Source organism: Phasianus colchicus, chromosome 7 (genome assembly GCF_987193195.1).
Source record: "Phasianus colchicus chromosome 7, bPhaCol1.hap1.1, whole genome shotgun sequence".
Classification (NCBI taxonomy): Eukaryota; Metazoa; Chordata; class Aves; order Galliformes; family Phasianidae; genus Phasianus; species Phasianus colchicus.
Genome location: NC_143442.1, coordinates 15,183,807 through 15,197,847, shown reverse-complemented (window position 1 = coordinate 15,197,847; position 14,041 = coordinate 15,183,807). Strand labels below are relative to the sequence as shown.

General features: G+C 60.7%; 3 protein-coding genes across 6 annotated transcripts in view; 1 reads left to right on the top strand and 2 right to left on the bottom strand.

The window, feature by feature from the left end:
* The window catches only part of ASIC4 (acid sensing ion channel subunit family member 4), a 39,429-nt gene extending 38,373 nt beyond the window's left edge, over window positions 1-1,056 (bottom strand). Inside the window, exon 1 of the mRNA XM_090143826.1 lies at window positions 385-1,056. Within this exon, the coding sequence (XP_089999952.1) occupies window positions 385-1,056 (672 nt within the window). The remainder of the gene's footprint in view (window positions 1-384) is intronic.
* A 4,182-nt stretch (window positions 1,057-5,238) lies between these two features.
* LOC116232946 (rac GTPase-activating protein 1-like) lies at window positions 5,239-9,631 on the top strand. 4 transcript variants are annotated; one of them, XM_031599589.2, is made up of 16 exons: window positions 5,240-5,441; window positions 5,532-5,734; window positions 5,809-5,933; window positions 6,006-6,084; window positions 6,194-6,247; window positions 6,636-6,713; window positions 6,803-6,923; window positions 7,157-7,317; window positions 7,416-7,577; window positions 7,665-7,760; window positions 7,827-8,019; window positions 8,091-8,196; window positions 8,285-8,417; window positions 8,500-8,599; window positions 8,678-8,795; window positions 8,866-9,010. In XM_031599589.2, exons 1-16 carry the CDS (start codon window positions 5,357-5,359, stop codon window positions 8,915-8,917), a joined length of 1,866 nt encoding a protein of 621 aa, XP_031455449.2. In that variant the 5' UTR covers window positions 5,240-5,356; the 3' UTR covers window positions 8,918-9,010. The 4 variants fall into 4 exon arrangements, with proteins under 4 accessions (XP_031455447.2, XP_031455446.2, XP_031455449.2 ...); XM_031599588.2 differs by having other exon boundaries at window positions 6,803-6,929; XM_031599587.2 differs by lacking the exon at window positions 8,678-8,795 and having other exon boundaries at window positions 5,239-5,441; window positions 8,866-9,631.
* Window positions 9,632-9,784: 153 nt separating this feature from the next.
* Window positions 9,785-14,019, bottom strand: GMPPA (GDP-mannose pyrophosphorylase A). The gene is made up of 12 exons (XM_031599591.2): window positions 13,865-14,019; window positions 13,700-13,797; window positions 13,522-13,625; window positions 13,222-13,414; window positions 13,029-13,088; window positions 12,821-12,951; window positions 12,022-12,156; window positions 11,749-11,846; window positions 11,565-11,611; window positions 11,400-11,492; window positions 11,152-11,320; window positions 9,785-11,069 (listed from the first exon to the last, which is right to left on the bottom strand). The coding sequence occupies exons 1-12, from the start codon at window positions 13,905-13,907 to the stop codon at window positions 10,969-10,971; spliced, it is 1,272 nt and encodes a 423-aa protein (XP_031455451.2). The 5' UTR covers window positions 13,908-14,019; the 3' UTR covers window positions 9,785-10,968.
* Window positions 14,020-14,041: the final 22 nt, after the last annotated feature.

The window sequence follows — 14,041 nt, the reverse complement described above, 5'->3', positions numbered from 1 at the left end:
TGCACAGGGCCATGCAGAGTCTTCCTGGTGCTCACCAGCTGCCTGGCACCTGGTGGTTGGCCCTGCACAGCAGCACCACTTTGTTCTCATTAGTGCGACGAGCGGAGCCGTCACGGCAAATTAGAGACCCACCCGCCACACAGTGATGCATCTGCTGTGCCAACAGCAGAGAGTGTGCCGTAGTGGCTGTGGTGGCCACTGTGGCCAAAGGACAGCTGCAAGTCTCATCCCATCCCTGCTGGGCTTGGATCCACACAGGGTGACCCCAAGCCGTGCTCCCCAGTCCATCCCCTCTCCCCACCCTGGCTCTGGCTCACCAAGGGTCTTTCATCTCCCAGAGGTGCCCCATGCCTGTGCCAGTCTGCCCCCCAAGATGGCACTCACGGTCTGGAAATCACTGCTGGAGCAGTCCCTGCCTCCAAATGTGCAGCGCACCAGCATCTCGCCCAGCTCCAGCCGGTGGCTCACGCGCTCCACGAACTCCACTAAGTTGAAGGGGCGGCTCTTCTCCTCCTCGCTCAGGTCCAGCTTGCCCCGCAGAGCCGCCAGCACATCCTGCTCCATGCCCTCCTGCATCAGGGGCCGGCCCGCCCCATCCAGCAACCCCAACATCTCCCCTGCCCAGTACAGGTCGTGGCTGGAGAGCTGCGAGAAGCGTGCAGGGTTGAGGTTGCAGAGTGTGACAGCAGGGAAGGTCTTGTTGCGTTCCATCTCCTCCTCCAACTGGGTGCTGTGTGGGTACTGGAAGTACAAGCCCACACACTTGGTGTAGACGTGAATGAGGAGGGCGAGTGAGCCGAGGAAGGCCAGAAGCCACAGCAGGTTGCGGGTGGTGTAGCGGCGGTGCTGGAAGATATGCTGGATGCCATGCAGTGTGGAGCGCCGGGAAAACTCCTCCAGGCTCCACGGGCGCTGCTGTGGGACCACAGCATCATCCTTCAGCTGGACACGATGTACTGGGAGCCCAGCAGGGCAGCCCTCCGGGTGAAGGGATGCTGAGGGCCAGGGATGTGCCCAGGGGCGCAGAGGAGGTCCCTGAGTCTCCTCCAGCCACATGCTGAGCTGTGAGTGCAATGAAGGAGTTGGAGCGCTGGGCAGCGTAATGCTGCGCCCTGACAAAGTGGGGAGAGCAGGAAGCTCTCTAAGTGCTGAGACCACAGACGTACTTAATGATGGAGCCAGAGACTAAAGCAGCCCTGGAAACCATGGGCACTCTCATCCGTCCCCTGAGAGCCCAGCAATTAGCCCTGCTTCCTTCCTCCATCTCCGGGTACTTAGCACAGGCTCTGCAGGGAGGCACAGAGGTGCCTGGGCAGGTCTGCATCAGCTCTGGCATGGGCAGAGATGCATGGGAGTGCACTGTCCCCTACGGAGGTGGCCCTCAGGAGCCCCAGCTCTGCCCCAGCCTCACCAGAGCAGAGCTCCAAGACATCAGGCTGCATCACCCAGTGACACCCTTGTCATATCTTCTGCACCTTCAGGCTCAGCCACAGTCTGGCAGAGGCCATGGGGGTCAGGATGCCCAGGCACAAGGCTGGGCTCTCTCCTGCAGCAGCTCAGCCCTGGCCTGGCACCCAGCAGCAGAACAGCCCTGTGAGTGGTGGGTTTGGTGGTGGCTCAGCCACGGCTCCGTGGTGCCGGCCCTGCCCGGCTGCGCTCCCATGGCCCGTGCTCCCCTGCATAGCTCTAAATCCATTAGCTTTGCATAATTAGATTTTTCTCAATTACCAGATTATGATAATTAACAGCTCATTTGGAGGAGGCAGTGCCTAATCCCGGCATCACGCCTGGCTCAGATCCAGCCCAGCTCATGAGGGCGCAGGGATGGCAGTGACACGGGCACGCGGCAGCCTGGGAGCTGTGCCGGGGCGGGCAGCCTGAAGGATACTCCGGCATCCTTTGTGCCAAAACCCAAAGTCTGCCCATCTGCATGGACCAGCCAGCCTGGCCAGAGAGGTCAATGCTGCAGGCAGAACAGTCCCCAAAAATGAGAGCCCGCATGGGGACAGCACATATCAACAATGGTTCTAGAAGAGGCTGTGCATCTGGGTAGCTCCAGAGATGCAGAAAGCATCTTGCACCACATCCTGCAGCCAGCTGCCAAGGGAAACCACAGGAGAGGTTTGCCTCGTGGGCTGGGCTGCAGTCATTAAGGGGGGTTGTTAATGAACTTTCCAAGTCAATAATGTTGTCGAGGAAGGATGGGAGAGCAGGGTAGGGGGAGGTGGCAGCCGGGGAGGTACCAATCTTTATCATGGGAAGGCAGGGCAGTCAAGGCAATTACTGCCCATCAACAGAGCTTCATCCCTAGTAAAAGAGTAGAACAAATATTGAGAGAAAAATGCTTCTGAGGACCTCGAGGGCAGGGGAATGGGGAGCAATAAAGATGTTCTCAGAGCTCACATAGAATAAATCTGCCCGGTCTGACTTGATTGCCTTTTTTGGGTAAAATTGCTAAATGAATCGATGGAGAGGAGACAAGAGGTGTGATATATCTGGTTTTTATTAAAGCGTTTGATGTAGCATCTCATGGAATCAGTTCCAGTTGGCGGGGACAGCCAACCCTCCTTCACAGGAGCAGGAGGGGACGGGGCAGCCCCGCCATGCGGGTGCATAGAGAGCGTGATGGCACCGACTTCTGAATGTGCCACAGCCCCTGCTGTCACCTGGGATGCTCTGGGCAGGTTTCTCTCCCTGTGCTGGAGCAGCCCTCAGTTTTGGGGGAGTGGAGGAAGCTGTTCAATGAGGCACTTCCACAGCAGTGCCAGGAGCAGCATCTGCCCATCCTGCTATCTCCTCTCTCCTCGCAGCCTGGTTTCTCCCAGCGCCAGGCTCTTCCCCCTCCTCCCACTGGTGCTAATCCCCTAATCTGTGCAAAGCAACAATTTCCTGCATGGCACGGTGTCTGCTTCTCACAGGCCCAGACAGCTGAGATCTGCATTCCTCCCCTTCTGAACACCAGCTCCCTTATCAGCAGCAGGTATCGGGTGAGCCAGGCACCACCTACCTCCGATAAACCCATGTTTTATTGTGTCCCATTTCCATTTTATCTCCAAGCCAGCAATTATCGCCCATCTCACAACACGCTGTGCTGTGCGCAGGGCACAGTGGGGCGAGCTCCTGTTTTGCAGGCGGCCCTGGACCACAGTGTCGCACTGGAGGGGTCAGGGGCAGTGGCAACGCCATGGAGTGAAGCTCACTGCTCATTGCCACCCCGTCCATCTAACTTTGTGCCATGGAGGCAGTGATGGGTTTTCTCCCCATGAGCCAGATGTGTTGCATGGAGCATAAACACCCGCACCAGTTGTTGTGCTCCTCAGTGTGAAGGCATCAGATGTCTGCGTTAAAACAAAGCTCTCCACTTAATTACTCAGGCTGATAATTCAGCACGTGGAGGCGGCTCTGGCTGAGAGCAGAGGGCTGGATCACAGCTGGGACTGGAGAGGCTTGGAGTGCACATTAATCCTGGCTCTCACAGCCCTGATTAACGGTGCTGGAAACCTGCCCACCCCACTCAGCCATGGGGGAAGACTCCATCCACCGCACCCCATTGCTGCCCCAGCAAGGGGGCCCTTTCACCCCTTGTGTTGGTGGCTGCCAAGCCAAAGGATCTCATTATCTTCAGAGAGACCCCAGCAGTGTTGCACTTCCCAGGTACACCCGCATCAGCAGATACCTCCTGCAAACTCACCTTGCGCCAGGGCTGGTGGCTGTGCTGGAGGCTGCAGGCAGGCTGTGCCATCCCTGTGGGGCCCCAAGGGTTAAGCTGTCATGTATTCAGGGCCACACGCTGGCCAGGAATTACACTTTTATCGGCACGCGGTGCTGCCGCTGCTTGAATTGGGACTGGGAACTCTATTTCCGAGCTCACCCAAATTATTCTCCAAGAGATAAAGCGCGGTGCAGAGCAGCGCCGGCACTTCATTAACATTCCCCAGCCCATTCAGCTTTAAACGAAGATTGCCTGCCTCGGAAAATGATAAAATTGAACATGTGAAGCAGGGCATTATGTTCCATCAGCCGATATTATTTTCCACGCAGGGGCCGAGCGGAGGCACAAACAGCTATTTATGCAGCGCCTGGCCAAGCCGCAGAGCCAGCAGGGGTGGGTGGCGGGTGCACCCTGCCCAGCCATAAGCATCAGAAGGTCTCCCTGCTGTGTCCCTTGTAATTGGGCTTGGGTGTCCTCGGGGCTGTTCCTGCTGTTCCATGCATTGGGCCGTGGCACGTGGGTGAGGAAGGGGCTTAGCAGTGGAGGTCCCAGCTCCCCAGTGTGTCAGACTGGAGGCTTCCCAGGCTGCCACCCAGCCCCAGGGGATGTGTTGGCTGAGGCAAAGCATCCCCAAGGGAATGAACACCCCTCTGTCCCCTGCTAGGGCTGAGCAGAGAGGCTCCTGGGGCTGCAATTGGATTTTGCTCGGCCACGCTGAGCCTATTGATCTGGCAGTAATTAAAGTCGCTGCAAACCCTGACTCATATTCAACCTTGGGAGGAAGGAGATCCTTGGAGAAGCACTCTCTGCTCCCCACCTGCCAGCTCAGCACCCACTGCGCCGTGCTGGAGCTGCCCTGGCACAGCTCTGTGCCCATGGGGGAGCTCTGTCCCACACCACCTGCTCCTGGGGCTCTGCTCTAAGCCCTGCACATTTGAACTTTACAAAATGAGCCTATGCTGGTGCCCCTAAGTCATCCTGCAATGTGGGGTGCTACCTGCCCTGTCCCCCCCCTCCCTTCCTTTTCAGTGCCTGGAGGCACTGGGGTGCTAGGGGTGCAAAGAGGCAGCCGAGGATGTGTGAGGGCAGGTGAAACCCAGCCAATGTGTATGTGTGTGTGTGTTTGCACGGGGCCCCTCTGCACGCCCAGCCCTGCTGCCAGCCCCACTGCTATTCCCGGCATCTGCAGCAGGTCGGGACAGGCATCAAGGAGGGGTGGCTGCCATTCAGCAAGGGCCCCACCAATCCGCTCAGAGCCCCTGCGGGAGCTCAGGGACAGAGGGACTGGGAACTTCGTCAGGGAAGGTGCACAGGGCGGGGGTCCTGTGGGGAACAGCATCTCAGCGGGCCCGGGCAGCAGCAGGGCTTTGCGGCAGGGAGGTGGCTCCATCTGCAGGACACAGCCCCGCCGGGAGCCCCGAAACCGTGGGAGCCGCGGGTCCCGCTCCGGGAGCCGTCGGGGCTGCGGGAGGCGGAGCCGGGCCGGGCTCCACCCCGGCCCCCGGCCCACATAGGCCGGCAGAGAGGGCCCCTTGCCCCCCGGAGCCTGCGCTGTCCCGGGGCCGTGGGGCGGAGCACGATTGCAGTGGCGGAGGAGAGTAGGGGGTGTGCGGTGCGTCCCGTCTATCCGCCCATCGGGGCACGATGCTACGGCGGCGCTGCGGTCGGCTGCTGGCCCAACTGGAGCGGGCACGGCAGCTGCTGGAGCTGGACGGCCGCCTGGAGGAAGGTCGGTGTGTGGGGCATCTCTGTATGGAGCTCGTGGGGGCTCTGGGAGCGGCCTCCAGCTTGGTCTGCCACCGTCTGCTGTTACCTGCAGACTTCATCTGCGTTGTGCGCAGCTTTGAGGCGACACGCCAGCGGTGCTGCTGGCTGGAGAAGGACAGGCAGCGTGCCCATGAGCAGCTGGCCCGTGCTGAGGCTGAGCGGGTGGCGCTGGAAGTGAAGCTGAAGCACGCCCGTAACCAGGTGGAGGTGGAGATGAAGAAGCGGCACCGTGCAGAGGCTGAGCTGGAGAAACAGGTATGCTGGGCTGGCAGCTGGCACGCATCAGGGGTGCTGGGAGTGCTTGCCTCATGTCACCGTTTGGGTTACAGGAGCGCAGGCTGCAGCTGGTCCTTGAGTTGCTGATGCAGGAGCCGTGGGGCAATGAGGAGCAGTGCTCTGTTCTCAGTACCCTGGCTGGATGGCGTCTGGGGACGGCCCTGGCAGCAGGCAGGAGGTGAGCGGGGCTGGGGGCACTGGGCAGGGTTGGGGGTGCCCCAGCCGTGCTGACACCAAGCTCTTTCTACAGGTCATCTGCGGTGGATGAGTCGTGCCAGTCCCTCCTGTCCCACTCAGATATCAGCTATGACCGCACTGAGGATGATGTGGTGAGGAGTGACCTGGGGGAACTTCAGGAACTGCCCATGGTGATGGGCAGGACTCAGGTGCTGGGGTGCTGTTGGCCTGGCAAACGCCAGCACCTCTGCTGTCTTTCAGGATATTGATGTGATGGTGGTGCGGGCTCTGAAGCGGAAGGCCCAGGAGAGACAGGTATGCAGGAGGGATGCTGGGGCATGATATCTCCCATCCCTGCACAGAGGGTTGTGAGGAACCTGGCAGGGGGTTAATGTATTGCTGCTGGGCTGGGAGCACCGTCTCTCAGCAAACCTCTGCAATCAATAGAAACTCCATTACCCTGTGCTGTGGCCCAGCTGGGCTTCTTAATAATTCATCCCCACATGTGGGCATCCCGCGTGCTGCTCTGCATTGCAGCCCTGGCCTGGGCTCCTGCTGCCCTGGTCTGGGTTCCTGTGTGGCTGCTGTGGGGTCTGGATGCAGCCACATTCTGGGGGGCCGAAACCATTGTATCTGGGTGTTTGGTGGGCAGTCAGGGAGAGGTTCCCTCTCCTCTTCATCAATCCTTCTGTTCTGTCCCCAGCGCCTGTCCCTGGCCCCTCAGGTTGGCCCTGTGGTTGTGGCGAAGCGGCACCGTTCTTCTGTGGCACCCTCCAGCACTGTGAGTGGAGATCCCCTGGGCTGGGCAGCGCGCTGAGCACAGCCTGTGTGGCTGCAGCCAGGCACCTCCTCACTGTCCCCGCTTCACAGGAGAGCATCCCCCCTGCACCCCGTCCTGCTGAGGTCCTGGAGTCTGCCCGCAGCCCCCCGCCTCCTGTGCTGGTGCCACGCCGCTGCTCACGCCAGGGACACCGCATCTCCACACATGCAGGTCATGGTGAGGGAGGGGGGCTTGGGTGCAAACAGGATGCTTGTGTGGGGGAAGGGAGACTGGAACTAGGGTGCTTCCATTGCAGGGGAGATCAGCTGGGGAATGGTTGTGTGGCACTGAGGTTCTCTGGATGTGCTGTGTGCCTCCATCCCCACTGGAGGGCTGATGGATTCCCAGGAATGGATGGATTCTCTTAGCTTTGGGGATCCCTGCACTGCTCCTTCTCTCTGCAGAGCTGACCACAGTGTGGGGCACCAGCGACGATCGGGGCGGCTGTGCGTCGGCACAGGAGAGCCAGGCTGAGGGTAGCTCTGTGGGGCAGCCGGCGCCGGGCCCCTCTCGCTCCCCTCCACCCGACCTCCCATCCCCCCGGCACCACTTCTCCTCCAAAATGGTGCGTGCCAAGCGCCTCTCATTTCACTGGACCCTATGGTGAGGGGAGCCAGCACGGCCAGAGCAGTGCTGGGCCCTCACCCCACCTCCACACACCAGGTCATCCGCCCGGAGCCCTGCGGTGCCTGTAGTTCCCGCCTGTGCTTCGGGAGGGCTGCGCTCAGGTGCCGCCAGTGCCAGCTGCTGCTGCATCCCAAGTGCCGGGAGCGCTGCCCCGGGCCGTGCACCGCCCGGCCTCGCCCACAGCCCCGGCCCCGCGAGGTGAGCGGGTGGCCGCGTCCCCGGGCACCGCGGCTGGGTGCTGAGCGGGCTCGGCGCTGCCCTCCCTTCTCGTTGCCCAATCTCCAGGGTGTGCTGGCCGACTTTGCCCCCCCGACCGCCCCGCTGGTCCCCGCGCTGGTGGTGCAGTGCGTGACCGAGGTGGAGACGCGAGGCTTGGCCGAGGTAGGGGACGTGGCGGCGTGGGGTGAGGCCGTGCCCCCCGCAGGCTGAGCCGTTCGGCCCCCGCAGGCTGGGCTGTACCGGGTGCCGGGCGCTGAGCCGCTGGTGCGGGAGTGGAAGCGGCGACTGCTTCACGGCGGGGAGACCCCGAGCGGCGTGGCCGACATCCACGTGGTGTGCGGCGTGCTCAAGGACTTCCTGCGGAGCCTCAAGGAGCCGCTGGTCACTTTCGGTCTGCACCCGGCCTTCCTGCGGGCTGCCGGTGAGCGGGGCCGTGGGGATTCGGATGGGGCGGGGGCCGCTCCTCTCCGGTAACACCCAGTGCCTCCACAGACATCCCCGACGAGACTGCCTGCGGCACGGCCCTGCGGCACGTGGTGAGCAAGCTGCCTGCCGCCAACAGGGACACACTGGCCTTCCTCATGCTGCACCTGCTCAGGTGAGGGCTGCAGGACTCCAGGTCCCACCCCACACGTAGAGGTGGGCACCCTACAGCAAAGCCCTGTGCCCACCTTGCCCCCTTGCAGGGTGTCACGCAGCCCTGACTGCAAGATGGATGTCCTCAATCTGTCCCGTGTGTTCGGCCCCACGCTGGTGGGGCACAGCTCTGCCAACCCCACACCACTCACCATCATGGAGGACACACCGCGGCAGTGCAAGGTGAGTGGAGCACAGGCTGCCACAGGTGCTGCCACAGGTGCTGCCGACCCCTCTTCCAGCCTCCATTCCTCCCTCTTTGCAGGTGGTGGCTCGACTCCTGGCACTGCCATCTGACTTCTGGAAGGGCTTTGTGGGGACAGAAGAGAACCCGGTGCCAACGCCAGATCCAAGCAACAAACACGGTGAGTGTGTAGGACACTCGTAGCCACAGCAGAGCTGGGGCATGACCCCTTGCCCCTGACCCACCCTGTGTCCTGCAGAGCCGCTGTTCTGTCCCATCGCCGCCCCAGAGCCACACGTGGGGCAGCTGAGCCCTACCAGGACGTGCTGCCTGCCTGGTGCCCTGCGGAGCTGTGTGGGCACAGCCACCCAGGCACCGTGAGTGCTGCTGGAGGGGGGGTTGGGGGGTGCCCGCCTCGCATCCTGACTCATCTGTGTTCCCCCGCAGGCAGAGGGCAGCCCCTGGGAAAGTGGGGCGGTTCTTCCCCTCTCCAGTGTAGCTGTAGCTCCCTAGGGATGGAGTTGGCGCCAGAGTACCGAGAAGGAAGAGAAAGAGGAGGGCAGCGTGGGCCTGTGGTGCTCAGCTTCCCTGTAGCTTTGGGTGGTACGGGGATGATGCCACACACTGGGCTTGGTGGTTGGTTTGTATTAAATGTTTGCAGCAAAACTGGCCTGGGTGTGAGTGGCATCTGCAGCAGGAGAGCTCCAGGGTGTGTGGACAGGATTGGGCTGGGCTTGAGGGCTCAGTGGGCAAGAGCTGCACTGAAAGCACTGTGCACAGCAGTCCCCAGCATCCTGTTTCTATAGGGGCAAGGCAGCTGCCATCACTCCTGGGCTGGGTGGGCAGGGAAGGAAAGGCAGGGCCCCCTGCAGCTCCTCTACTGAGGGGCCCCTTGTCAGCCCAGATGCTGATGGCCTCCAGTAATCAGAGCTGCTGCTAAAGGCAGTACAGCCCCAAGACTTCCCACCTTCCTTTTAACTCAGGGCCCCTTTTAACTCCTTCCTTCCCTTCAGCAGAGCTGCAACATGCAGCAGAGGTGCGCAAGGCTCTGCTTGCAGCAGAGCGGGTGGATGGGCAATGGCCCAGGCAGTGTTTGTTTTTCCCCCCCAGCTGACACCTATAATGTAGCACAAGGAACAGGCAGTAAAGGGGTTACTTAAGGAAAAAGGGGCCTTGCACAACAGGGGGAAAAACTGCCAGAGCCATGTCCAGCAGCTGAGAAACCTCTGTCCATACTAAAACCGAGGGCAGATATGGGACACAGGAAAAAAAGTCAGAAGAGACAAATACTTTGGCTCAGCTCCCCTCAATGCAGGGGTGTTCACCAGAGGGCAAGAAAATTAGCACATCCAAGGCAGAGGCAAAACTGAAAGAGTTTAATGTGCTTAAAGTCAGGGAACAGCTAATCCCCACCCAGGACCACAGCAGAACTGGCAAAGGAATGCACAAAGCTGGGAGCAAGGATTTGCTGCAAATCCATCCAGCTGGGGTGGTATGGGATGGATGGAGAATCCCTAATGCAGTGCCTGGTGGGAAGTGAGGCGTGATGTGCCCTCGGCAGCACGCAGGGCTTTAGCGCAGAGCTGCATGACATGGAGGGAAGGCAGGGAGATAAGTGGATAAAGGGCAGCACTGGTTTCTACTGTGTGCCAGGATCAGCAGTGAGCTGCCTTCAATAAGAACAGGTTTTACAAGCCACAGCAAGGCGGTGCAAGGTGGTAGATCTCTGCCCCCTACACACAACTGAGATGATTGCTCCTGTGCCCTATGGCCATCACTGGTGCAAGGGCAGGCATGCAATGAGGCCCCATGTTGGCCCTCAGGAAGGCAGGGAGCCATTGCCTTGCTGCAATCTGTACAGGTTACAGCCTGATGAGAGCACAGGCTGCCAGCTCTGCCTCACACCGAGCCTTTGTATGAAGGTGCTTCTATGGGAGTGGGTACTTTCACAGCTACCTCCAGGGCCAGCAGTGATGTGACAGAGCTTGCTGTCACATCCAGAGCTGCCAGACCAGCCCAATGCTGCTGGTGTTGCCCCATGGTAGGCAGAAGCCCAGCTCAGGCTGTTGCAATCACACTGCTGAATCCTCCCACCAGGCTCATGCTGGGAGGGGTGTCTGGGCAGAACAGGCACATTCAGAGCTCCTCTGGGGTGAGCCAACACCTTATGAGAAGTTAGAGCAGCTGCTGAAGAGCTGGGGCTGGAGTACCAAGTTTTCCAGGGCAAGGCCATGCTGGTAGTGCCCTTTGGTATGGCAGTACCCAGAGTTCAGGACCTAAGATGCTGCAGGGAGCAGATGTTCTGCTCAGCCAGCAGCTGGCCTGGAGCCAAGGGCCCTGTGTAGGCCCAAAGCCTCACCCAGACCCCTGGGCTGCAAGAGAAGCAGCACGCGAGGCTGATGGCTCACCAGCTTTTAATGTCTATCTGGAGCTGGCTTCAGGCACTTGCAAGGCTCCCACGCCTGGCTCTCTGGGGTGCTGGGAGTCCCCAGGAGGTGAAGCCCTATCTGGGGGCTGGCAGAGGCCACCCCACCCCAGCAAGCAGCTGACTCACAGGATGATCTGGTTCTTGTAGCTGCGGCTCAGCTCCTTGTGAGGAAGGACGATGGAATTGAGAATAACAACCTCAGCAGGGATGGTGACGCTGCAGCCTATAGGGAGAGTATGAGGGGTTTAAAAAGAGGGAGAGGACTCACACTGTAGGACCTGGTGTAGGGCTGGGGATGTACTTACCCAGGATTGTGATGGAAGGCGTGAGGCGGCCGTCACGGAAGAGTGTCTCGCTGTCAATTTTGGCATAGGGATCGTTGGGGTTGGGGTCGCTGGGTGTCCCTTCAACCCGGGCCCAGCGCCCAATGGTGCTGTCCCAGCCCACAATGGTATTGAGGACACAGGTGTGGTCCTGAAGTACAGTGGTGGATGAGCGGTGCAGCAGGGGGCTGAAGAGGAGACTACCCCTGCCCAAGGGAAACCCTACTTACGTGCAGTGAGGCCCCATGCAGGATGATGGACTCACGTATGCGCACACCAGCTCCCACTGTCACTCCTTCCCCAATGGAGACGTTGGGGCCTAGCTGTGAAGACAGAGGATTGTGATAAGGTCACGGACAGTGGTATCCTCAGCCCTGCGATCTCCCTGCACTCACCACTGCTGTGCTGTCAACAGAAGCTGTAGGGTGGATGTACACATTCCCTGCAACACAAGGCAGCTATGTCAAGGGAAGCAGCCCAGATGAGCACCTGGCTCTGAGAGCATAGGAAGAGCTGTCTGAGAGTCCTGGTTACGCGAGGCAGCAGCTCCCAGGCTCTGGGGAGATGTCAGTGAGGTACCTCGGATGATGGGGCCTCCAGGTTTGTTTTGGGCCAGCCTCTCTGGGTGACCTTGGCTGTACTGGTTCAGATAGAGGCGACTGGCATAGATAGCAGAGCTGTGGAGGAAAAGTAGAAGATTGTTATTGTCTCTCTGGTGCCTTCTGGACAGAGGAGAGTCTGAATTCAATACCTGCTATCCCACCCATCCACCAAGCTCTGTCTGGGCATCTGCCTCTCCCACATCTGGCACAACTTAGTCAGAGCTCCTGCTCCACCAGCCAAAGCCCTTACCCAGCTGATTTGATCTGGCTCCAGAACCCATCAGTTTTGTAGACGTAGAGTTTACCGCTTCCAGCCAGGGCCGTGAACACATCCTGCTCCAGCCGGATCACTTCAGCACGCTGCCAGCCATTGGAGCTCTCCTCGCTGCAAGCAAGAGGTCTCTTAGATCCCTGCCCCAGCAGGGGACCCTGGCAGACCCTCTCCAAATCTGGGGGGCTCCTTCTTAGATGTGCACTTCTCCCCAGAGACAGGGCCATCCCTGCCAAGCCTACGGTTACTCTGCCAGCTGGAATAAGTTCTGTGCCAGAAGTGGATGGTGCAAGAGTTCCACCCAACCCAGGTTGGGGTAGGTGTGGCAGATCCTGTCCCCTAGCCCAGAGCCCTGCATAGCTGGATTGATGCTGGGTGGTGGCAGAGGTGACAGGCTGCTGGTGCAGAGAGCTGAAAGGGGAAGCAGAGCACTCCCAATTGAAAAGCTTGCTCAGCCCCTTGTCCAGAGCTGTATGAGAATGGAATGGGAGGAGAGGAAGGGAAAGGGCATCAGGAAGAGATGCACAGGACAGCCTTGTAGTGCTGTTGCAGGGAGAAAAGCATGCATTACCACTAGGCGCAATCCAGCACAGAGCAGCCACCACAGACACAGAAGGACTGACTTACCCAAGGTAAGGACAGCTGGTGCAGGACCAGGAAACAAGTGAGTGATGGCAGAGGAGGAAAGAAGATAGAGAAAGAATGGAGGATGAGTGTGCTGCTGCAGGCCTGGGAAGCAGTGGGGTAGGAGAGACACAGGGCAGAAAGGGGCTCTCACAGCGCTAGCTCCTGCTGGTTCCTTTGGAAGACCTCGCCAATGTGCTGGAAGATGGCTGGTGTGAACAGATAGATGCCACAGTTGATGATCTCACTGACAAACGTGCTGGGCTTCTCAACGTAGTGCTGAACCTGAGTGAAGGAGAGATGTGAGGGCCAGGGCAGAGCCTCAGCACCACATTTACCGTTCATTCTTTGTCTTCCTCTACCTCCTGCGTGTCCGCGTTGGCCACAATGCAGCCATAATTCAGAGCCTGGGTCCTGTTGGCCTGCAGAGCGGGGTGTGTCAGTGCCACGGAAGCAGCAGGTGGGTGAGAGCAGAGCTCACAGCCTGGGCCTCATCCAACAGCTTCCAGCCAAGCCCGTGCCACAGCTGCACCGCTCCCCATCCCTGCCACGCACCGTGGTGCCCAGGATGACGAAGCTGTCCGTGTCCCCGTGCTGCTGCCGAAAGTCCAGCATCTCCTGCAAGGGGAACTCGGAGCACACGTCCGCGTTGAGGACGAAGAATGCCTCAGCACCACCTGCCAGGATCTGGTCACGGAAGTGGTAGATGCCCCCAGCCGTGCCCAGGGCCGCGTACTCCTGGAGGTACCTGCGAGGGAGGGAGGGCTCAGGGACAGGCGTGCTTAGCCGCAGGCACTCAGGGGCGGGTGAGAAGGGGGAGGCAGGGCGAAGGGGGGCACCCGGCAGAGCACCCACCTGATGGGAATTCTGAATTCCTGCTGGGCCGCCGCCAGGAAGCGGCCGAGGGCCTCGTGGGGCTGGTAGAAGCCCATCAGCAGGATCTCCTTCAGGCCGGGCACCTGCGGGGGCACAGTGGGAGGGCAGCTCCTGCACGGCGCCCGGCCCGGCCCGGCTCAGCGCGGCCCCCGCGTACCTTGGCGCACGCCTCGATGTGGTGCTGCACCATGGGCACGCCGGCCACGGGGAACAGCGGCTTGGGCACCTCGAAGGAGAGCGGCCGGAAGCGGGTGCCTGCGGGGCACAGCGGGTCGGCGGGGCCGGGCGCGGACCGGCCGCCCCGCGGAGCCCGGCCACTTACCCTTCTGCGGGCCCCCGATGAGGATCACGGCCTTCAGCGGCATGACGGCACGGCTGTCCCGGCCCGGCCCGGCGCGGCACTTCCGGGACACATCAGCGCGCTCCGCCGGCGTCGCCGCGTCACCGCCGGCGCCGCCCCGCTCCCCAGCGCCGCGCCCGCCACCCGCGAGGGGGCGCC